The sequence below is a fragment of the Peromyscus maniculatus genome, chromosome 8 (assembly GCF_049852395.1).
Source record: "Peromyscus maniculatus bairdii isolate BWxNUB_F1_BW_parent chromosome 8, HU_Pman_BW_mat_3.1, whole genome shotgun sequence".
In the NCBI taxonomy this organism is placed as follows: Eukaryota; Metazoa; Chordata; class Mammalia; order Rodentia; family Cricetidae; genus Peromyscus; species Peromyscus maniculatus.
Window position 1 is genome coordinate 52,806,020 of NC_134859.1, and position 22,857 is coordinate 52,828,876.

The window sequence follows — 22,857 nt, forward strand, 5'->3', positions numbered from 1 at the left end:
ACTGGCCCCGGGACCCTGTGATGGTTGTTGGTATGGACGGACTACTTTGGAGTTTCCTATTTGACACATTTTCCCAGCTCCTTCCTCCCTCTCCACTACTCTTTCTGTGTCTCCCTGTGTCGTCTTACCCTTCCAGATGTTCAGGGTGCTTCCTCGTTTATGACATTTAAATGGTGCCTCCGTGTGTCAGCTCTGCAGTTTTGGTGAAGGGGAAGGAGCAGTCCCTTCCGTAACACCCCCCTTCTAGGGAGGGACAGATGAGAGCTAGCACCTCAAAAGTGATATGCTAAGCCCTACCTGGAGATGTGGAGGTATAGAAAACACCAGTAACTGCAGGTCACCAAGGGGACCATCAGGAGGTGACCCCAGTGCTGAGAGAGAACCACCAGGCAAAGTTCAGCATGTGGAAACGCAGAGGTGTGGCATGCTGGAGAAGGGAAGGAGCCCTGAGGCGAGCTGAGGGGCTGCAGGACCAGCGGAATCAGACCGTGCCCGGCCTTCCAGGCTAGACCTCAGTGGGAGTCACTGGACCTCAGTTGGAATGGCTGGAGAGCCCTGAGCAAAGAGGCAACCTGATCAAACTCACACTCCAGAAAGATGGCCCCATCAGCTTTGTGGGGAACTGGCTGAGTTCGGAGCAGGGCAGGTTTAGTCTGTACTGCTGTGCTGTAAACCAGTGGCGGGCTCAAGGCCTCTTCCTGTAGTGCATACAAACTAAAACCCATGGGTGTTTTTCCTGGAAAATCAGTTCTCTTCCTGTACTCCGTCCTTCCCATTGATTATTCTACCGTTTTCATCATCACCATGGCTTGAAAATGCAAAACCCACAGCATCTCTCCCACTGTGATCGCGGCCTCTGGGGTCAGAGTGCGTGCCGCTGGGAGCCTGCCCGAGCTGTAGTGGCCATGCCCCTCCCCGGCTTGTCTACTTATTTCCCAAACAACCAGCCCCTCTTCCACAGTGAACTGCGGGCCTTGGAGTCCCAAGAACGTGCCCCAGTATGGGCCCTGACAGCCTGGCCACCGGCCTCATGCCCGCTCTCTTTTCCTTCTCCTCATACTGCCGGGGGTAAGCCTCTCCCCCAGCCAGGAGCAGAATTTCAGCCACAGACTAAAGAACGAAGCTGTGGGACTCCTGCCCACAGGGAGCGCTCAGGCAACCGGAAGTGCTTCCCAAGACAGAAATGGATGAAAAGATAACGATCTCCCGAGTCTCCAAGCTATGATAATGTTTGCGCCTAGGCACACACCTTCTTACTGCAAACCTGTCCAAATGGTAGCTGAGCGATGACCTAGAACCCACCTGGAAATGTGCATAGCCAAGTTCACAAGGAAGAAAGGAAGGAAGACTGGAGGCCAGAATCCAGTCACACAACAGGGGCTGGCAAACTCCTACCGGGGGATAAATCAATAATGTAGGCTTCGGTGGCCACGGACAGCCTGCCAGAGCTCCTCCTCTCACGTTTTTTGGTGACTATTTAAAAGTGTCCAAGTGGCCTGGGGGTGTGGCTCAGTTGGTAGATTGCTTGCCCAGTATGTACAAGGCCATGGATTACCATCTCCAGCACCACACAGACCAGATATGGTGACACACATCTGTAATGCTAACACTTGGAGGTGGAGGCAAAAAGATCAGACATTCAGAGTTATTCTTGGCTACAAAGTGAGTTCAAGATCAGCCTGGGGCACATGAGATCCTGCCTAACTTAAAACATAAACTATCCTAACCGTTGGTAAGCCACACCAAAACAGACCACGGCATTTTGCTTTACCGGTGCCTCGGCAGTGTCAAATTGTATCACAAAGATGGCCATCGCCTACAGCCACCATGCTTGTCACCTAAGAGGCATTTGAAGGCCGGAGCTAGGAGCTTGGTGTGGTGCACAGGGGAGCCAAATGCTGAGGCCTGGCCCTGGCCCTCCCGGGATTCTGTCCCGGAGCCAGGACCACTGGCACAGGTCTCAAGGTGCCAATGGCTGTGGATTCATAGCGCCCCCCTTCCCCCACCCCCTCCCCGGAGCCCTGTCCAGTGGCCTACAAAGCCAGAGCTATGCCCACTGCCCTCTCCAGGTACTTCTAGAGTGTGACACTTTTTTCCGGTGTGGCTCATTCAAAGAGGCATGTTCTGCTTCTCTTTCTGCAGGGATGATAATGGTGATTTTATTGTTGCTCGTGGCTATCGTGGTCGTGGCAGTGTGGCCAACCAACTGATGACAAGAAAGGGACCACCCGCGGTGACACCCACCCGTGATGGATGCGAGCCCCGGCACCCTTTTGGTACCTACACAACACCTGCTCTCAATAAAGTTCCCAGCGCTCCGGGCTCTTGATGTTCATCGCTTCGGGAGAGGAGCAGAGAGGAGCAGCTCTGGATTCCTTTCTAGAGCACTGGCCCAGGGTGGCCCTTCTCCTCTTGAGGTGATTTTGTTGCTAGCCGGAAGTCCCTCAGGTGGTCACTGTCCCACTGCTGCCAGTGGGTTCCAGTCACCCTCTGTGTGCCGGGCATCCTGAGGGTATCATGGTAATATGCAGTGTGTCACTTTGGTGGCTGGTTGTCTAGGGGAAGCCATGTGCCCGTGTGAAAGTGAGTGAGTGATCATGTGTCTGGGTGTCCAGGTAGCGGGCAGAAGTGAGGCGAGAGGCACACAGAAGGCAGAGCCCCCTGACTTACATGAGGTATATAACGACCGCTCTGTCAGCCTGCCATGTTTAATTTCCCACAAAGCTCTCACTCCTGGCGGTGTTGGCTGTGCTCTGAAGAGGTTCTGGACTGTCTTCATATCTGGAAAGGCCCCCCTTTTCATTTCGCAGTGATGAGAAACTCATCCTTCAATGTTGATGCCTTCCTAAATCAAACAAAATCTGGGTGTGGTAGTGCACGCCTTTAATCAGAGGCGGGTGGATCTCTGAGCTTGAGGCCAATCCAGGCTTCATGGGGAGAGTCTTGTCTCCAAAAAATAACAACAAAAGACAAATTTGACACCTTTCTAAGTAGCCAAGAAGCCTTCGAGATTGGGGTGGGAGCTGTCAGATGAAAGCATGGTAAAGAAACAGGAGAATGCTGCCTCTGTCCAGCCTCTCCACTGGCTCTGACAGCCATGTGTGTCCAGAATGAGGGCATGTACATAGGTATTTCAGAGAGTGAACCAAAAGTGGAACTGACTGCAACATATACCAGGCCCCAATCAGAAGGGGGCAGAGGTCCAGGCAGCATGCCCTCACTCTTCTCTGTACAGAAAGCAGGATGGGCAGCTAGCCCTGCTCTATCATGGTAGGAGGAGGAAGAGCTCAGGCTATTGCATTGAACTCCTGCCAGAGCATTGGCTTCCATGAGGAGGAGACAGGCTGTGGGAGGGGACTCTGGGTGGAGGAGTCCTGTGACTCTCCTTGGGAGAACATAATGCCAAGCCTTCTCTGGACAGAGTCAGGCAGGCACCAGGAAGAGAACCCCGGTGTCACCTAGAGTGGGGCCCTTTCCTGGGACCCTGAGACCAGGGATCCCAAATGTTCTGGGAGGCCCAGAAGTCTAGATACCTGCTTGACTCTGACTCACTCTAGAATGTAGGCAGGCTGGACACCACCGGGGTCTCTGTGGCGGAGGAAAGGGTCCCTGGGAGCTTGCGGGCCGGCAGTGAAATGGTCACCGCGAGACCCCATGGCCTGAGCTCAGAGCTCTGGCTGGCCTACTTACTGGGCCCTGTTGTACCACCAGAGAACAGGAAGTCTAGACAACAGAGGAAAAAACATGCTGCAAACAGCCCCAAGGATTGCCACACACTTACCAGCTCTGTGACCATGGGCACGTTCCCTTTCTGGGCCAGTGGCCTCATCTAGAAAAAGGACAATCCGGCCCTGCCCCACCCCGCCTCACAGGGCTGCTGTGAGGACTGGGTGAGCACTCAGTGAGTACTCAGACACTGCAAGCCACTCTAAGCCCAGGTGCCCGACGGCTCGGGGTCCTGTCTCCTGCTTCCCACCGCACACCAGCTCCGAGAGTAAGCCAGGCAGGGGTAAAGTCTTCTGCTGGTATGGCCAATGACGCTTGAGTCCCTGAGGATGTGAAGGCCCCAGGGGTAGACTTAGCAGGACGACAGGGGTCATGGTATGCCAGGAGGTGGCGAATGGCCGAGGGGGCCCGAAGCAGGCTGTGAAGAGGAGACTGGAGGCTAAAGAAACACGGGCTTGTGTCGGGGGCACGTGACTGGGGGGAGAGGGGCCGTGCGGGACTGCAGACCCAGGCTTTAGGATGCAGTGTGCCCTGGGACACATTTGTCAGGGAAGGGTGGTTGCTAATGGATCATCCAATGGAAGAGTAAGAATCTGCAGAGCTCCATCATCCCGTCTTGTGGGAAACCCCAAATCTGTACAAACAGTGTCTCCTTGGAGCCCCCCACTTTGGGGCCGAGAAGAGGCAGCATTGCCAGTCTGTTTGACTTTCTCACCTCCTCTTGACTTGCTCAGCACGAAGCCCCGGCAACTCGTGGGGCCCTTTGAACCAGAGCCACGAAGGCCCGGTTCACTTGCACTGAAAGCCCCTTTCCAGGAAGACACTGGCCCATGTCCGCACACAGGAGCTTCTGTTCTGCTGACTGAATGAGCATTGCCAGCAGTGTGACCCCAGACAAGATGCCTCACTTCTGTGCGCCCCTGGGCAGGGGCGAGTAGAGGGAAGGCTGCCTGGGAGGTTACCGTGCCAGGTCCTGACGTCCCAGCCATGGGCATTGCAGGCCGGGATACTCATCATCCCCTGTCAGTCTCCCTCGAGGATGGCTTTCTCACTCCATCCGACCCGAAGTAGCCAGGCATACCCAGCTGGGTGGGGGTGTGTCAGAGAGTCTGCTGCCTCAAAACCCGGATAATATTGGCTCCTGTAGAGTGGCAGTGGCCAGCACGGTTTGCGAGGCCTGGTTTCCCAGCTTAAACGGGTCAGCCCTGCAGGCCGGTGACCCGCGGCAAGCCCTCTAGCCTAAGTCTTACACCACTCACAGAACACAGAGTGGCGAGGCAGCCAGAGCACCCTCTCCTCGGGGGCTTTGTCAATGAAAATAAACCTTATTAAAATAACAGCATATGAACTGTTTAACTTAACCGATTATTAATTATATGCATTTGAAGTCTGGATACCATATGAAGAAATCCAGATACCTGGGCACAACCAGTACTTTTGTTCCATTTAAACTTTATGATTATTAATAATTATACTGAACCTCAGCTGTCGTTAGCCCCGAGACCAACCTCCTCACCAGATCTGCAGTCCCCGGGCCTAGACACAGCACCCACCAGACCCTCACAGAGCTGACATGGAAAAATCTCTGGACCCTTTTAGTCTGCTGCCCGCTGCCAGGAAGTCTGCTAGGCTTGTGCACCATCTCCTTGAGTTTTGGTCCTTGGGGCTTTCCTACCACGGGGCTTTTGCAGAATTCCCAGCTGGTCCTCAGCTTCACGAGCTGTCCGTTCTGCTTGTCAGAACCGCCAGCAGCCAGCCACAGAGCTGTTGGCCCCGGCTGCCTCAGGTCGTTCTCTTAGCAGCTTTTGTGTGGACCGTGCTGAAGTTAAGCGGACATCCTCCCACCTACTTCAAAGGTAAAACTCAATTCACTTTTCCTTACTGTACCCGAGGAGTTCCCGAGCTTCCTCCCAGCTGTGTGGCAACAACTAAAGGCCCTGACCTCCTTCCAGAATGCCTTGCTGTCCCGCCAAGCCTCCGAGTTGATAAGGCCATGAGTTAAGCCATCCACGTTCGGTATTTCTCACTGGCTGCTGTTCTGTCCCGCTCTCCCGTTTTTCTTGGCGGAGTTCTTACATGTCTTTATTTAGTCTGAGACCACAGGGTGTGTCTACCCTGGGTGGACATCCCCATTCAAGGCACTGCCCCTGGGAGATGCAGAGATGGGATGGCGCGCCTCATCAATGCATGAGCTTTCCCTGGCAGGCCTCTGGTCTTTGTACTGAACCAGTCCTCAGGTCCTGATGACGTCTGCTCGGCTTCCTTGGGGGCTTCCTCCCATCTTCCTCCGCTTTTCCCACCACCTTGGGCCAGTGCTTAGCAGAGACCCTGCCTGTATTCTGTTTTCTTAGCACTGGACAGATATCAACACCTCGTCTCCCCAGCCAGGTGGAAGGCCCTAGGAGGCAAGTGAGCTGTTCAGTCCATTCTCATGCCTCTGATCAACAGTGTTTCCTGCCAGCAGAGAGCCCAGCTGTGAGGGGGTCAGAATACACTCATACACAGACAGCTTTGTGGAGAGTAAAAGGCTATGTCGTAAAAAGTCCTTGAGAACTGAACTCTTGGCTTAAAAAGACCAAACTGCCAAGTGGTCCCAAACTCTCAGCCCCAGCCCTGGAAGCCTGACACTGTGGACAAGGCTTGCTCTTCCTCAGCCTGACCAGCCCACCAGGAACTGCTTTCTGCCCTAACTACCCACCACCAGGCATTGGCATTCAACAAGGACCCACTTCTGAGAAGGATTGGAACACCATAGATGTCCCTGCCTGCCCTGGCTTGAAACCTTGCTCCTCGGAGCTAGCTCAGTGAAGGCTAATCCAACAGTGTCATCCTCGGGCTGCCTATCTGCTCTAGAGCAGGGGAAGCCTTTCATGCCCCGAAAGCAAAGGCACCCAAAAATCCACATTGCTGAGGGGCTAGACCAGGCCAGCAGGCGAGTCTTGTCTTCAAAACCACCGGGTGCAGGAGGGGCAGGTCCGAGGGCCATGGCAGCATATCCTCCCAGGGCTGGCGTGTTGTTCAGTCAAGAAATCAGAACCATTCGGAAGTCAAAGCCTCTCCACAACCACTGAGCTCAGCTCCTGGTGGCTGCGTGGAGCTGCCACAGACTCAGACCCTGCTCAGCACACCGAGCCTCAGCAATAGGCTAGGGGAAAACGGCTGGCATGATCTCTTGAGTTTCACCAGCCTCCCGGATTGTTTCATCTCGAGAAGAAGAAAGAGGTAGTATAAAAGTCCCCAGGGGCTTGCAGGATATACCGGGGAAGTCAAAGGCTGCCCCATCCAGTGCTACTGATGAGGGTAGGACAAGTCAGGAGAAACCACCTCTTCCCACACCCCCCGTCTGGAGCTCCGGAGAATGGGAAGGCTCTGCCCCAGCGGTGACTTGGGGATGCAATCGACTCCCCTGTGAGAGCCTGTCAGCTCAGAACAGCAGCCAGAGCCAGCAAAGCCCCTAGGACTTTCTAAGCAAGGCTATACTTTTCCTGCCTTTTTTGGGTAGTCGGGGCTCTTTGTTTAGAACACACACAAGATTGTCTTTCTGGGGTGTTCTAGGGCAAGACGCCATATTCCTTCAGTTGCTGGAAGCCTCCACCCTTCGACTTCCCCACATGCCACCACCACAGCTCAGGCCACCAAGAAAGACTGGGAGACAGAACAGTATACAAGAGTTTATTTAATGATATCTGAATTTAGTTCTATCATGTAGGGCCCGCGTTACAAGTTCCATCTGGGTCCATTACAACTCTAACAACAACAACAACAAAAAAAAACCTTAAAAAAAAAAGAAAATCCACAACTTTCTCCATGTCATTAAATATATTCATATATAATAACCATAATATATTAGTATGCATTGGAAAGGAACACTGACCCAAACAATATGTCATGGTCACAACTAAACATTTACAATTCTGAGTGAGCAGAATTGGTAACACAGGGAGGCCGGGGTAGCCAGAGCAGGAAAGGGGAAGAATGTCCACTGACACAGAGGTGAGGCTGGCTTAGTTTTTGGCAGGGGCAAGGCCCCACAAAGACAATTTTGATACCCCTGGGGTATGGCATGGCTCTGGTCCACAGGAATGTCTGTCTGTCTGTGAACCATGGCCCATCAGTGAGCCTGATCTGCCCACTCTCTAGGCTTCCTGGATATAGTCCTTGAAGTGTCGAGACCCTAAAAGAACCCTTTCCCAAGTCAGTCCCAAAGGGTCTCTTTTTCAGTCTTGTTCCAGCTTGGGGCAATTCTAAGACAGCCTGTATGTAACTACTGAGGCAGAGTTCTAGAAAGTTCCTAAGGCCCTCAGGCCACGCCAGCATCCTGGGCTTTGCCTCAGGTATCTGACCCTCCCACCTGAAGGAGCCTAGGGTCCTGCGCCTCCTGCCCTGCTTTCTAGGACAGAAGGTCTGGCCCAGAGGCCACAGCTCACAGGGGTGTCCAGGAGCACGCCATTTCCGTTACCCCCACACCACTGTGTGACTGTGTCAGCAAAGGAGGCGTTCTGAAGGCAGGGGCACCAGACTCCACAGCGGGTACGTGAAAGGACCGCTGGGGAGTCTTGACTGGTAAGTGACTAACCCGGTCCACCTTTCTTCAAAGACCTACATATCACAGCTCTGTTAATACACTCTCAAACTCAAAGACCTACTCCCATTTCTGTATCCCTTCCTAACTGTACAACAGGATGTCGTCTTTCCCCCTTTCCGTCTCTTCCCTAGGGTGGGGCCACCCGTGGGAGAAGACACCTGCTTCCCCAAGGCTGGCTCTCAGGCAGAGGACAGGTGGGCTGGATGCGGGCTAATTACAGAGGTGGCAGCTGTGACCTCATCCATAACCTGGCTCATCTGATCGTTCAGCATAATCCTCCAGCAACCAGGCAATCAGGGGACGGGGCAGGATGCCTTGGTGGATTTCCAGCAAGACGTCTTGTGGCTTAGCTGGAGCCCGGCACTAGTTGAGGGGCTTCAGGAGGCACCAGGCGAGACTAGGACTCCAGGCTTCATAGGTCGAAGCCGGCACAGAAACAGGGCAGCCGCTGTGCACGGTGCTCCCGTCTGCCGCAGGGGGCACCCAACAAACCACCCTGGCTGTGTGAGTCTGGGTAGTGGCCCTTGACCACCCCTGCCAGGGCAGGTCTGTGGACCCCTTCCCTGCCAGCCTCTCTGAAGCCTTGCATCCTTCCTTCCCACACTTGGAGCAGCCAAGCCACCTTTCCAGGCCCTCTCAGACGGCCACCACCTGTCCCCTTGGACTCTGGGACTTCCATCCCTCGTACCCCACCACCCCTGCCTGGTGCCTCCTCCGAAGGTGTCCCTGTGTCTGTCCCAGACCTACGCCAGGCTCTCATCCTCGACACTCTCTAGAGACAAGCTGCCTGGGTCTCCGTGATAACCCCCACCCACTGTGGGAGTGCCGGGGTGGGGGGGGGTGAGGCTGACAGAGCTGGTGTGCAACTATGGTAAGGCCAGGGTCTGAGTGCCAGTGCTGGTGTGACCTTGCGACATTTCCTTACTGGTGAAAATGAGGACAAGAGTCCCTGTCTCATGGGTCTGTGACGAAGACGGGCCAGGAGCATCTGCGTCAAGTGCCTGGCACCGAGCGCGTGCTCAGCAAATGGCAGTGGTGACGTGGGCGGAAGGGGAAGCAGGAGGGAGTTTGTGTCACTAAGGGGCGGAGCTTCGTCCCCGGTCTGGCCCTTTCGGGGGCAGCCAAACGGGCAGGGGAAATGAAACCAATTTCCTGACTGAGAGGGAAGCCAGGCCTCTCATCCAGTGTGCGGGGCGTGAGGCTAGAGGCCCGGGTGCAGGGAAAGGCCAGAGAGGACCGTGGAGCGACTGGAAGAGACACCTGGAGCTGCCTGCGTGAGGACATTAAGCCTCCAAGAGAAAAGAGGGCTAGGCACACGGGAAGACCTGGGGACTGCCACGGAGACATGGAGGAGACTGCCCAGGCGAGACCCAAGACAGCTGTGGGCCCCAGTGGGCTGCTGAACCTAGTAGCCTGTCCCTTCCCTTTGGGAGCCAGCGGTGAGGGCTGCAATAATAAGCAATAGTAAGCTTCCTTGGACCCCTGCAACTTGACCTCTCCTGGCCTCGGCTGCCTGCAGCTCGGACGCCGCGCAGGCACCTTGCTGAGCATCCTCCACCCTGTCTTGACTTAAGCAAGCCCCTTCCCCCCAAGCCCGGCCCAAATGGCCTCTACAGCCAGCCGCTGGCATTCCAGGCCTGACCAGGCCCTTCCCAGCTGTTGGCATTGCTGTTAGGCCTTGTGGGAGCTGATGTCATTACACAAATAGTGTCATTGCCCTAAACCCCCGCCAGTCCCCCCTCCCCCTCCCCCTGGAAAATGTCATAAAAGGGGCTGTTTCCAAGTTTCCAGCAAGGAAACTCTCTGGGAGGTTTTGGTTTGCAATGCCTCCTCCCACAGGCAGCTCCGGCAAAGGCAGTGACCACCCGGCTTGGGCTTCGGGGGTGTCCTTAGGCCCTAGGCCCTCTCTGATGGGCCAGGAGCCTGGGCCAGCCCCACTGGGGTAAGGGCAGGCCCCAGGAGGGGCCCTCCCCTCCCTACAGACGGTGAACTCCACCCAGGAGACCAGCCCAGCAGGTGGCAGTGGAGACCCGAAGCTGGCTGATCCCAGTGCCATCTGGCCTGTTGACACAGGGACCTGTTGTCAGAGTCAGGAGTCCTGTGGGAATTCCTAGACGGCAGGTGATGGTGAAAGGGGGGGGGGGGGCGCATGACTAGGGTCTGGTGGTGGATCGGTTGCCCCTGCCCAGGCTGCAGGCCCGAAAATTCACAGTTCTTCTCACATCCCCTTCAATAACCATCAAACACAGTGACTGTGGTCCACACCATGCCATTCTGTGCCCGGGACCCAGGGCTAGGTGTCCCCAGCCCCCTCTACAGCGCCCCCCCCACACCTACCCCTAGGGAAGTGCCTCTCTGTTCTGGAAGGAGCGCCATGAGGTAGCTATGTCTTGTCCTCATTTCTCCAGGGCCTGGCCTGTCAATACAGGGTACTTTCTGCCATGCGCACAAGGGGCACGGCCAAGGGTGTGAGGGTGGGGCTGGGGCGGAGCCGCTGAGGGCCCCGCCCCGCTCAGACTTCGCCCCGCCCCCACCCTCCCCGTCCCAGGAAAACCCTGGTGGGCCAAGTCCAAGGCTGCCAGCCCCCGCCAGCGCCCTGCCCGCCCTCCTCGAGCCCGCGCCACCTCCCGGCTAGGCCTTCTTGCACTTGCCCTTCTTCTCCCGCTGCTGGAACTTGCGCAGCCGCCGTGCCCACGTGTCCCGCCACTGGATCACCAGACTGCTCTTGTCTGCCACGATGCCACTCTGGTCAGGCGAGTCCTCCGCATTGCCCAGCAGCAGGTACTTCTTGAGGGGCTTGATTTTGGGGCACTTGCACGCGATGTCTCGGGAGCGGATCCACAAGCTCTGGTCACCACGGCGAATGCGACTTGTTCCCTGCTTGTACACGGAGATGATGTTCACCGTGAACTTCCACCAATCCCCGGCTTTGTCCGCCTTCAGGATGTGGATCTGGACAGCTACAAGGAAGCAAGCAGGGGTGTGTGAGCCATGGCTGGGAAGAGCAGCCCAGGTCCTGGGATGGGTTGGGCCCTCCCTGCACCATGCCTTGTAAGAACCTGAAGAAAACTGGGATCTGGAAAGACTGCAGAGGGCTGGCTCCCCAGTCGGTAGTTGGGGAGCTGGCGCAAAGCTGATCCCGGAACCCCACCTGCCACTGCTCCAAGAAGTGGTGTTCCTGCTCTTGTTGAAGGTACCACCTAATGCTGCCTCTTGGGACAAGTCCCATCTTGGGAGATGTTGAGGCCCACAAAGAAGACTCTGGGGGAGGAGGCTACTAGCTCTCTGGGTAAAATCTACCTGCCCCTGAGGACAGATGTCATTAATGACAGCCGTGCTGACCCCTCAGTTTGGAAAAGAGGACCACCTCGTAGATCTGAACCTCCACCTCGTAGATCTGAACCTCCACCTCATAGATCTGAACCTCCACCTCGTAGACCTGAACCTCCACCTCGTAGACCTGAACCGCCACCTCGTAGACCTGAACCTCCACCTCGTAGACCTGAACCTCCACCTCGTAGACCTGTACCTCCAAATGCTCCTACCACTTCACCCTAAGCTTTAGGATGCACCCACAACACACCCCTTACTTCGACACAATTAAAAGAGCCCAGCATAGGATCTTGGTAACCAGTAGGGAAAGAACCTGCCAGTGGCCAGAGTGCTTCTCCGGGGTCATGAGTCAGCCTGAGTCCTCTCCAGCTGCTCATCAGCCTTGGAACCTCTCAGGTTCAGCCCCACCTCACCCCCAGTTTTCTGCTCATATTTCCCCTTCTACAGGAGTTCTCAACCCAGAGTGTGCCAGACTCCCCTGGAGAGCCGCTGGCTCCGGCCCTGGGCTTTTGATTCAACAGAACTGGGTGAGGCCGGAGTCCCCCATCTCACACACTTCCCCAGGCTGGCTGATGCTATTGGTCCATAAGACTTTGAGGATAAATGCCTAACGTGAGGAGCCGCTGCTTCTGAAGGAGAGGAGGAGGCCTTTTCAAGTAGAAGGGAATGTGCGAGGAGGAGGCCGGGAGGTGGGTCAGTTAGTGAAGTATCTGTCACACAAACACTGGGAACACGAGTTCAGGACTCAGACAAAGCGGCATGTATGCCTACCATCCCAGTGCTGGGGGAGGGGGTGAAGGGGGGTGGGTCCTTAGGGCTTGGCATGTTCTAGGTTCAGTGAGAGAGTGTCTCTAAACAGAAGGTGGAGAACAAAGAAAGACCCCCAGATTCAACTTCTGACTTACACACATACACACATACCCATGCACACACAGACACACGCAAAAAAGATGGAGGACCTTAGCACAAATAAGTTGGTGCAGGGCTTTGGGGAGCCTTTAAGTGATGGGTCATGTGTTATGCGTTGGCTTCCCAAACACTGCTGGCTGGAGAACCCTTTGGGCGGCCCATCTTAGAGCCTACGTGGGAACTGCTGGAGAGAGAGGGACACAGCCATTCCCCTCTCTACAGACCAGGAGATTCCTAGAGAAGGTCTCAGCTAGGCTCGGCCTCACTCGAGGGAAGCAGCCGTCTTTCCCATCCCCACAGTCAGGGCCTCTTTCCTGTGCTGACCCCGCATGGCATATCATCCCGCACGGCAGAGAAGCATCATTCCCTGGGCTGCAGTGAAGATGACCCTACCACTGAATGATGTACGGAGCCCTCCTGAGAAAGAACAGCAGTGGCTGCCCGTCCACAGAGAAGCCCAGCCCAACACTTCCCACCTGGGTCCCTGTGGCTCCGGGTGATCTCCATCAGGGTCCCTGGGGACCTCCCTGCTCCCTTCCTGTGCCCACACTGGCTGGCCAAGGTAGTAGGGCGGGGGAGCAGACAGCTGGGTGCAGAGGAGCACCGGATGCTCCAACTCACCCTCATGGGTGAGGGAAGTAGTGGATTTTCCCATATTTTCATTTCATGCTGTTCCTGGGCATCCTGAACTTTGCACTTCAGTCTGAGGGCTCCAAAGAATGGCTGCCATGGCAACCGTTTCCATGTTTTTGTCACCAAGGGACTCAACACTCAGTGTGAACTCCGAGGGTGGGGGTGGGGAAGTCCTCCAACCTAAAGAACTGACTCTGCAGACAGAGGTCACCGTGGCAACTGAGTACCCCCTCAGCTAAGTGATCTGAGAGTTACTGCCAGAGCCCTGGTTTCTCTTCCCGAGGACTGAGCTGAATACAGAATGAGCCTCCCTCAGACCACAGCAGTTCCCCTGTGTGACCAACCCTCAGCCAGCCAGTTTTATCCCATCAGACGTGGGCTGGATGTGTGGAGGCCCCTCTGGTTGGGTCCTTGAGGATGCAGTCTAATCCCAGACGCAGAGCGCTGAAGCCCCCCAAGTCCCTCTGCTGGAACCCTAACACCCCTGTACTGCAGAAAATGATCCGGAGGCTATTATGATGAGGTCATGAGGGTGGGCCCCGTTCCAGAATAACTGGTGCCCTTAAGAGAGAGATTAGGGCACACAGAGGGGTCCTGGGCCTCAGCCTGATGAATAGGCTTGAGAGGGTCTTAGTTTTACAAAAAAGAGCTGGCTTGACAAGGTCTAGCCTTGGACTGGGTCCCCAGATTCCCCAGGACACTTTCCTTCTTACTGGGATCCCTGAAACAGCATGGTTCTGAAGAAGAGTATCGCTGGCAACCTCAAGACCCAGCCTGACCTCAGATCTCTCTCACTCGGTGAATTATTCTGGAAAGGCAGGCGGCCTCTGCCTCCGTTCCCGAGAAACAACTAATGCAGGCCCCCAAAGTACCTGTTTTATCTGAGCCCTGAAGGCCCCCACTGGACACTGCTACGTTCCAGAACTAAGAAGCTGAAGAAGTGGCATTCGTGAGCCTTCTGTCCCCAGCAGATGTAGCTACTTCTGTGGTTGGGGACCTTTCCTAGCTGCAGGCTGAGACGGCACAGGCCCGGGGGCAGGGGAGGCTGGCAGTAGGAGTCGTGTGGTTATGCTGGAAAAAATCCACGTTTCCGCTGCCCTTGGCAACGCCTCCGCACATTACAAAGCCCACCAAGTATGAGCAGCTCACGCAGCGCATGGGCCAGGTCCCCGCAGTGCGCATACCGCTGACAAGATTCAAAATACACATTGCAACAGCGACCTCAAACAGACCTGCTCTGTGCGCTTAGGGAGCGTGCGCTCTGGCCGCCGCGTGGCACACACCAGGGCCGCTGTCACCTCTGACCGGCTGCTGGCTGCTGGCTTGATCGGGAATGACCAAGGTCCCCAGACTACACCGAGATGTGTTTATGGGGCACCATGTGGCCAGGTGACAGAGCACAGCCCGTTAGCAGCTCTGCCAGTCTTGGGGCCACACAGGGCTCTTAACACCCAGCTCTGATCTTCATATTGGTGCCCTTCCCAGATGCCAGTATTACAGTCAACGGTACTTTGCTAGAGTACCACAAATGGCCACACAACGAAACCTGTTCCCACCTACGAGCCCAAGTGCTAGACTCCTATTTTTAGGCTAATATTCTGCGGTTATCTTGTACAAGGCTGGGAACATGGGGTTCACATGAGGTCTCCTCCATTCGGGAAGGAAGGAGAGGAGATGATTCACAGCAAGGTGACCATGGACATGGGGAGCACATGGGAGCCCTTAAATTACAAGTTGCTGTTGGAATGAAAGATCTCAGGTCTGCAGGAGTCAGACTTGGCAAAAGCCACCTAGGCTGCTCCCGGTGTAGTAGGCGCTGGGTAGAAGGCCAAGGGTAGAGAAGAGTGTCTAAGGGGCAGGCCCAGGGCAGCCATGTCTCTCTTGGCTACAGAGGGCATAATCCAACCTGCTGTCTACACATATCCCTAGTGCAGTTCCAGGCTTGACCCACCATGGAAGCGAGGGAGTGGCTACCCTTCCCCAAAGCCTCAACGTCCTACTGAAGTCCAGCACCCGGGAAATTCCCAGGCCATTAAAGGCAACTTGAAGCATGAGGACCACCCCCCCACCCCCACCCCCCGCCGGCCATGCTCTGTGCTTGGAGTCTCCATGGGGAAAGTTGTTCTTCTCTCCCCAGAACCAGTTCACTCAAAACCCACCCCCCTTCCTGCCCCCACTTCAGCTCTGGACCGGGGGCCATCAGGACCTGCGAGGAGCTCCAGGCCTTCCGAGAACTTGGCAATGGCAGGAGGAAGCAAGAGATGATGGCCCTGGACAGAGGTTTGAAGGACTTGCTGCTGAGATCAAAGGTCCCCACCTAGGCTTGGTTCTAGGAAAGCTGTCTGGCCTAGGAAGACGAGGCAGGCACCTGGGTTGGCTAATGCATGAGTGGCTGAGAGCCCACAGCCGAAGAGGAAGGCCCAAAACAGCAGAAGCCCCCTGCTGGGGCAGCCCTAGGCGAACAGAGACTCAGTAGGCAACAACTGTTCTCCGAGGCCACGCCCCTCTCTCCAGCACTTCTGTGGGGGAAGCTTCTTGCCTTCTAGAGCTTTCCAGGATTTATAGGCTGCTCAGAGTGGGCCCTAGGGGCCACCCACAGCTGCCCCTCCTAAGGGCCACCCCTTGCTTCCCGTCACCTCCCTACCCACCTATACTTTCCTGTTGGGCCAGTCTAGCTAAAGGAAGGGTTGTCACCCGCCCCCGGCCTCACAGACGGCAGCCAGGAAAGATGGGGGAGGACACCAATCCCACAGAAACCATTAAAATCAAAAGCCCTGTAAATCTCCAGGTGGAAAGAGCATGCCGTGAGCCTCCGCCGCTTCCATGAAAGGCAGCCCTGCCTGGGCACTGGCAGGCCAGCGTCACGCCCTGCTCCCGGGGCTTCGGTACGGAGAGCGGCACCTGTGGGGGGTGCTGACTGGGGCTGACACCCATCAGAAGCTGTAGCAGGGGTCCTGCCTGCCGCTCATCAGTTAGATCGGGACTCACCCTGACCAGACCCAGCAGCCAGCCACACGCAGCCTAGAAATCCCGGCAGCTGCCTCCTGCTGCTCCATTCTTGAGAGGGGAGGGACCACCTCCTGGAGTAAGGCACATCTGAGAACCATCTTAGAGGAAGGCATCGGCCCTGGCCCTGAGCAAGGGGGGTAGCCTACCTGGCTCAAGCCACTGTGTCAGTGACCTTTGTGTTACTGTGGCAAAACAATCTGAGCAATTAACTTAAAAGGAGACACTTTACCTGGGCCCACAGATTCGGGGGCTGTGGTGCATGTCACCCGTGGGCTCCACTGCTTAAGGCCCAATGGTCAAGCCAAACATGGTGGCGAGAACATGCTAAGCACAGCTGCTGAGCACCTGGCTGCCAGGGAGCAGAGAGCAAGCAAGGGGTGGGGACAAGATGTAGTTTGTGTGGGTACCGCGCCAGGACCCGCTCATGTCAACCAGGTCTCACCTCCTAAGTTTCCAACCTTTGGGAGGCATTCCATATGCCGGCCCAAAAGCCCCAGTGCACTCCGGTTCCCAAGTGTGACGCTGGGGTGGCCTCATCTGGAGGACTGGCTGTCCCTTGCCCCTCTGCTTGTCTCACTGGATAAACTGGGCTGCCAGAAGGACATCCCACCTCAGAATACCTTGCACGATCCCATGAGCTGCTCCATCCACCCAAACCTGCCTCCCACGCTGGCTAGGCCCCCAGTCTAACCAACTGGCCACGGGCAAAGGGACACCGGGGAGAGCAAAACCTGCTGGGTATTCAGAACCTTGCTATGGGAGAGTCGACAATGAGGGATCCCCAGGCTGGAAGTCTTGGCAAAGATGGGCTTGAGCCTCCGAAGGAGAGAAGGTGGTAAACCGCCTCTCCCCCGTGACTCAGGTCCAGGCCGCCATCACCCCCGCCCCCCCAGGATTCACAGAAAGCCGAGGGCTGAGGGGATTTCTAGACAGCTCAAGACGGCAGATTTATACCCACTCTACAGAAGAGGGCAGTGCACGCAGAACCCCCTCGAGTGAGTGTTGCCGACCCTCCATTTCCACCTCGAGGCTCCAGCTCCAGGAAGCTACAATAAGATCGAAGAGCAGCCTCATCCTCCCAGATGCCTTGGCTGGAAGGGCACTGCCACGCTGCCCCAAGATACCTACATCTGGAGTTCTGTCTCCCGCTGGACCAGAACCAACGTGCCTCATTCATAATGGGCTTGGCTTATGAATACCCACAAGTTCCTTAAAGTCAAACCACCCCCCAAACTCACTTCTCCCAGGAGACATAGAGTGCCTGGGGTCCTGCTGCAGGAACCACAGTACAAAGCTGGCCCTGCTACACACTGTCGAGGGCTGGGCCCCGCCATGACGGGCAGCAGAGCTGGGCTCCCTGGACTAAGCAGTTCACGTGTCAGAGTTTGGGAGGGATGGGAACCTCAGGCCATGCTTCTCTGAGAAGCATGGGGCATCCATGCTTGGGGGGCATCCTCCAAGACTACAGGTAGTGAGAAGCTGATGTGTCTATGAAGACTGCTGGACAGGAAGCCCGGGACCAGAGACTGACGGGACCAGAGACTGACATGTTGGGGTCCTCACAACAGAGACTGCAATCCCTGGGACGCCTACCCCGACTCTGCTCTGGCTCACTAGACTCACTGGCTAGACCATCTACTCGGAGCCTCTGTAAAAATGGGAAAAGACACCCCTTTCCCAGATAACCTCTGGGGTTTCTCTGAGCCCCCCCCCCCGAGCCATGACTCCCTCCTAAAAAACACAGGAGACCACAAGAAGCAAAAAAAAAAAAAAAAAGAACAAAACAGACCAGCACACGAGGCAGAGGAGGACCTGGTGCTGCCCAGACCCAGACCAGCCATCTGCCCTCTCTGGACTGGCTGAAGCGACAGTGGCAGGATTCCAGGCTCAAGGCTGGCAAAGGGCTGCAGAGTCACCCTGCTTGCACCAGCCCCCACCTAGCTCCCGGGGGGGGGGGCACTTTCTTGTGGGCACAGAACCTTTGCTGTCCAGCTGTCTCTGGGGCTGCCTGGCCTTTCCTGCCCAACCTGGTGGTCACCCACATTCCACAACCTCAGGCTGACTCATGCAGATCCAGCTCCACATCTGGCATCCATATGTGGTTGGCACTCTTCGGAGGTTGTGGGGGGGGGAGTGTCACATCTGGCTGGAGAAACAGGAGGATCCTCAGGGGGCCAGTGACCCCAGGGAGGGTCAGCAAGTCTCTGAAACACCATGCTGCATGCTGCTGTCTGGTCTGTGCCCCCATTCCCTCAGCCAGAGGCTGCCCAGGTGACAGAGCTCTCCCCAGAAATCACTACCAGCAGCCTCTGGCTCCCATCAGAGCCTTGCCTCGAAAAGACAGCCCTGGGGCACGCTAATACCTGTGCCCATACCCAGTGTCACTGGAGGAGACATACTAAGTTCATCTCCATGACATGGCTGCTCAGGTATCTGGCTCTCTGAAGGGACTGAGGCTGCTGAGAAACACTTGATCCCAGGGCCACTGAGAAGGAGGAGAATGCTCATGAGGTGGCAACACTCCATGTCCACAGCTAGGAGACCCCCACTACCTTCTCCCCAGTCTGAGCCAAGAGACAAGAGCTGGGCTAGCACTGTCATTCAAAGCAGAACTTCCACCACGACAGTCCCGTCACCACGACTACCATCTGATCCATTCCAGCACCCCGTGATCCATTCACTTCCACATCCGCCTCTTTGCCCCGCTCACCACCACAAATCCACCTCCCCACAGCCTCCCTCCGTTGTCTCTGTCCACCACCAGCTCAGGGGCTCCCCATCCTGGGAACGGTGCCTTCTTCGTGGCCCGTCAAGATGCTTTTGTGGCTTGTCCTCCAAGTCTGACCTGGAGCTGAGAGCCAGTGTTCCACTAGGATATGAATCTGTGAGCCCTCTAAGGGCTGTTCCGTCTCCTCCAGGCTGCTAAAAGCGAAATCACCAGCACGGGGAAGGAGAAAGCTCAGGCCTGGGATCCCGGAGTGCCCAATACCAGGTTTGCAATTGCACCGTATTAGATCTTGGTGAGCCACAGGAATAAGAACTCCCTCCCCCCGACATGGCTGATGAAGGAAGAGTGAAGCAGGGCTAGCAGGTATGTATCCCCAAGGGCCATCTGGGGAGCCCAGCTCTGGCTCGGCTAGCCTCACCCTACTACATTTTCACTGACTGCAGAGGTTCCTAGGCACGAAGGCATGCTGAGATACACCAGAGCTCTCCCTTGGTGCTCAGGCTGCCAGGGTCATGGCACACATGCCACACAGGGCCAAGACGCCTGCCCACAGCACTTCCCCTCAAGCTGCGTCCTCTGAAACCACCGGCACAGGCTGTCAGGTGGAACACTTGAGGCGCGTGTGAAAGCATCTTGAGTTTTCCATCTGGTAGTGCCAAAATGTCTCTCAACAAGGGGGTGACTAATAAACATTTCTGGGAATGAAGCACTTTTCCAAGAATTGGCAAGAGGAAGATGATCTCACCTTTCACGAGAAGAGCTGATGTGCATCCCAAGGAGAAGGAAGAGGACACTTAGGTTCCCTGGGCAGCTGCTAGGGGACAGGCGTCACCCTCAGTGGGGTCACAGCGGTTTCTGCACACAGATGTAATCAGCCTGGCAGGCCGATTCTGAGCTCGATCTCTCTCCTCCCTCCCTACTCCCCACCCCACCCCCTTACACCCAGCACCCCTGCCCTCCTGATTCTCAGACCTCACCAGCCAGTTTCCAGCTTCTGGACATGGACACTTTCCCCACTCCTAAGGATTTCTGCTTTGTGGGTCCAGGCTACTCAGACTCCCTCCTCTATAAAGCCAAACCAGGCCCTGGACAGCCCCACTCGGGCTTCTTCTGGGGCTCGTATCATATATGTCTCTTCTAAATGTCTACTCCCTGAGGGCCAGCCCATGTTCCATGCAGATCTGTGGGTACAGTACCCAGGACAGGGCCCGGGGCTCTTAGTGGATGTATGTAGAGGGAAGATCTTGAGGGTGGGAATGGGATAAAGAACCAGGACTCCCTAGGTCCCTATGGCAGGACCACCACATGCCTGTGTTGTGTTGCAGGTGGGTGGTATCTGTGAGAAGCAGTTCAATGCGGTGAGGGACACTGTACAAAGTGGAAGGTGTGACACAGGACAGAGCAGAAGAACGAAGGAAAGGAGACACCCAGGAAGTGGAGGGCCACAGCCAAGGTCAAGTGGGCCAGGGCACTGACCTCAGGGGCAGAGGCCTCTAGAGCAATAGGAGACTCCAGGGAAGGAGTCTCAGGGTAGGCAGCTCCAGACAGATGTGCTCCTTCTATGTCTGGGCTGGCGGGGGTGGGGGTGGGGGGGGGATTCACTTGTGGTAGTGAGGGGAAGCACGTGTACACACACACACACACCCCATCCCACACAAGAAGGGTCCTTCCAGAGTGGGTTTTTCTGAGACTCTTGCAAAGAATAAAAGCTGTCTTCATGGCAGAGGTTCTATACTTGGCTTGGCCTTGGCTTTTGAGCATCTGTAAGGTATGTTGGGTTCCCCTAGAGGGCAACAGAGGACTAAGGTGGCTTGGGGCGGGGGGGGGGGGGGGGGGGGGGGGGGACGACAGGTGATGGATGACCTGATCTCCATGGGCTACTGATAGCCCCCTTAGACATGGCGCCCAGCACTTGGATCTCATGTCCCTTTTATCTGAGGAAGCGGAAGCCCAGACTGGTGAAGTTTACACACAGGAAAGGAATGAATCGTCTTCCCCACCAGGGGGGTCTCTCTAGATGGGGGCCAGCAGCCCGCCAAGGCCCTGTCATGAAGCTCTCCCTGACCCCCGTTTTTCCTTGCCTTGCCTGGTATCCACCCACCCAAGCTTGGTCTGGCACACCTTGGGCTGCCCAGCCAGTATCTTCCCATAGTCCTCCTGGGGCTGTAGGTTTCTGCCCACTGGCTACCACCCAGGATGGGCGGAGCCTGAAAGAGAGCTCTCTAGCTGCCCCAGGTCAAGCCTCGCTTGGTGGGGCCCGAGGAGAAAGGGACTCTTCTCTCTCAGCAGGGATGGCAAAACCCAGGTTCTAATTAGCAGCTTCTGGAACATCCAAGTGCCCTGGATGTGAAGGAAATGTGTTTCCTAATTGGCCCCCTGCCGGAGTGTCAGTCAGCAAGCCACCAGGGATTAGGCAGCCTCGGAGCCAGCTCCCTTGGCCTGGCCTCACCTCCTCTGTATCGGGGCAGGTTCTCTCCTGTCCTTCTCCAGTCCGTCTGCTCCCTGGGCTGGCCAGACCTTCCAAGTACAGGAGGGCCACCTAGACACACTTCACCCGGACTATGTGGGTCCAACAAGGATGCCCAGAGGGTCGCCCCAGCCCAGCAAAGCCCAAGGAGAGGCCTTTCCCGGTCTCAGAGCAAGGTTCACGCTGCTGGGCGAGCCCTGCAGTGTTCACTGCCCTGTACCTGCCCACCACCCTGTCTCGCCCCCTATGGTCTACCATGCACTACCTTCTCAAACCAGGCTTCCAGAGGCCCTACATATCCCATAGTGCCTGGCTCTTCTGAGCCCTCTGTGGAACTTATGTGACCCCATGGTAGACACTGAGCTGCCCTGAAGAGACAAGCCTGGCTTCAAATGACCTTATTGCAAAAGGGCGGCCCTGAAACCAGAAACCTCTGCAGCGGTATGTCTCTACCAGAACCTTTATGGAGCATAACATCCCCAGCATAAGATTGCTGAGAGGTGAGAGGGCCCTTTAGAGGTATGTGGGTCCAGAGGGGTTCATCTCATGAAGGTTCCCCATGAAACATAGTTAGGATCTTAAGAGCAGGTTATGCAGATACCTGACTCCTTGGGTCGCCTCATCTCTTCCATGGCACACTCTACCATGGCCTGACACAGCCAAGGCCCTCATTAGAAGCTGAGTGGATGCAGGTGCCGGGCTCTTGGACGGCAGAAACCATGAGCCAAAAATAGACCTCAGCTATTTTGTTAGGGAAACAGAACACGGACTAACTCAGAACCTCCCAGGGCTGCTGGAGGAGGAGAAAAAGCAGAGCCAGGCAATGATACAAGGGGCAAGGCACAGTCAGGCCTCGTCAGCCCTGAAAATGTGGACCAAAAAAGAGAGGCCAACGTGGAGCCCGGAGGCCATACCCAACCCTTCCCTACCCAAAAAGAAGGCTTCCTGCTGACTACGGGAACACCCACCCACCGCATGCGGGGTCAGCGAAGCCCCAGTCTTAAATTCGTAAAGAAAAGTCACCATTAACCTGGTGTAGACCAGGGCACTACCAGAGGCCAGGGTGACCCTGGAAAATTAGGTGGAGGAGAGCGGAACCAGATTAAGTCCAAAAGAATCAGGTGGAACACGGGACACTAATGTCAGGAACTTTAGAGTTCCCTCTTTCTGTCTAAAGAACAGAGTCGACACCATGGGTCAGCGTTTTTCAAAGATAACTCAACCCTATCCCACCCCAGCCCACTCAATACCTTCCCCGGATAGCTCTACACTGAACCCCATCCATTCTTCCTCAAGCAGGCCTCCCCTCTCCCATTCCTGGCCCAGTGCTGGGGATGGGGTGGGAGCAGGAAGTTAGCCCTGACATTCCTGACTACACCTGGCCTTCTGCTTTGCCAGGGGCAGTCATCAGGCTTCAAGGCCAAAGCCTGAGAGAGTACAGAAGCCACAGGTTCTCCGCCCACAGAG

The 22,857-nt window shown here is 56.0% G+C and overlaps 2 protein-coding genes across 3 annotated transcripts in view; one reads left to right on the top strand and one right to left on the bottom strand.

Moving 5' to 3' along the window:
* Stx8 (syntaxin 8) overlaps nt 1-2,318 on the top strand; it is a 248,941-nt gene extending 246,623 nt beyond the window's left edge. The window contains exon 8 of the mRNA XM_006973499.4: nt 2,143-2,318. Within this exon, the coding sequence (XP_006973561.2) occupies nt 2,143-2,210 (68 nt within the window). The 3' untranslated portion in view covers nt 2,211-2,318. The remainder of the gene's footprint in view (nt 1-2,142) is intronic.
* A 5,066-nt stretch (nt 2,319-7,384) lies between these two features.
* Ntn1 (netrin 1) overlaps nt 7,385-22,857 on the bottom strand; it is a 202,685-nt gene continuing 187,212 nt past the window's right edge. For both annotated transcript variants that reach the window (XM_015992368.3, XM_006973498.4), the window contains exon 7: nt 7,385-11,271. In XM_015992368.3, coding sequence (XP_015847854.1) covers nt 10,943-11,271 — 329 coding nt within the window. In that variant the 3' untranslated portion in view covers nt 7,385-10,942. The remainder of the gene's footprint in view (nt 11,272-22,857) is intronic.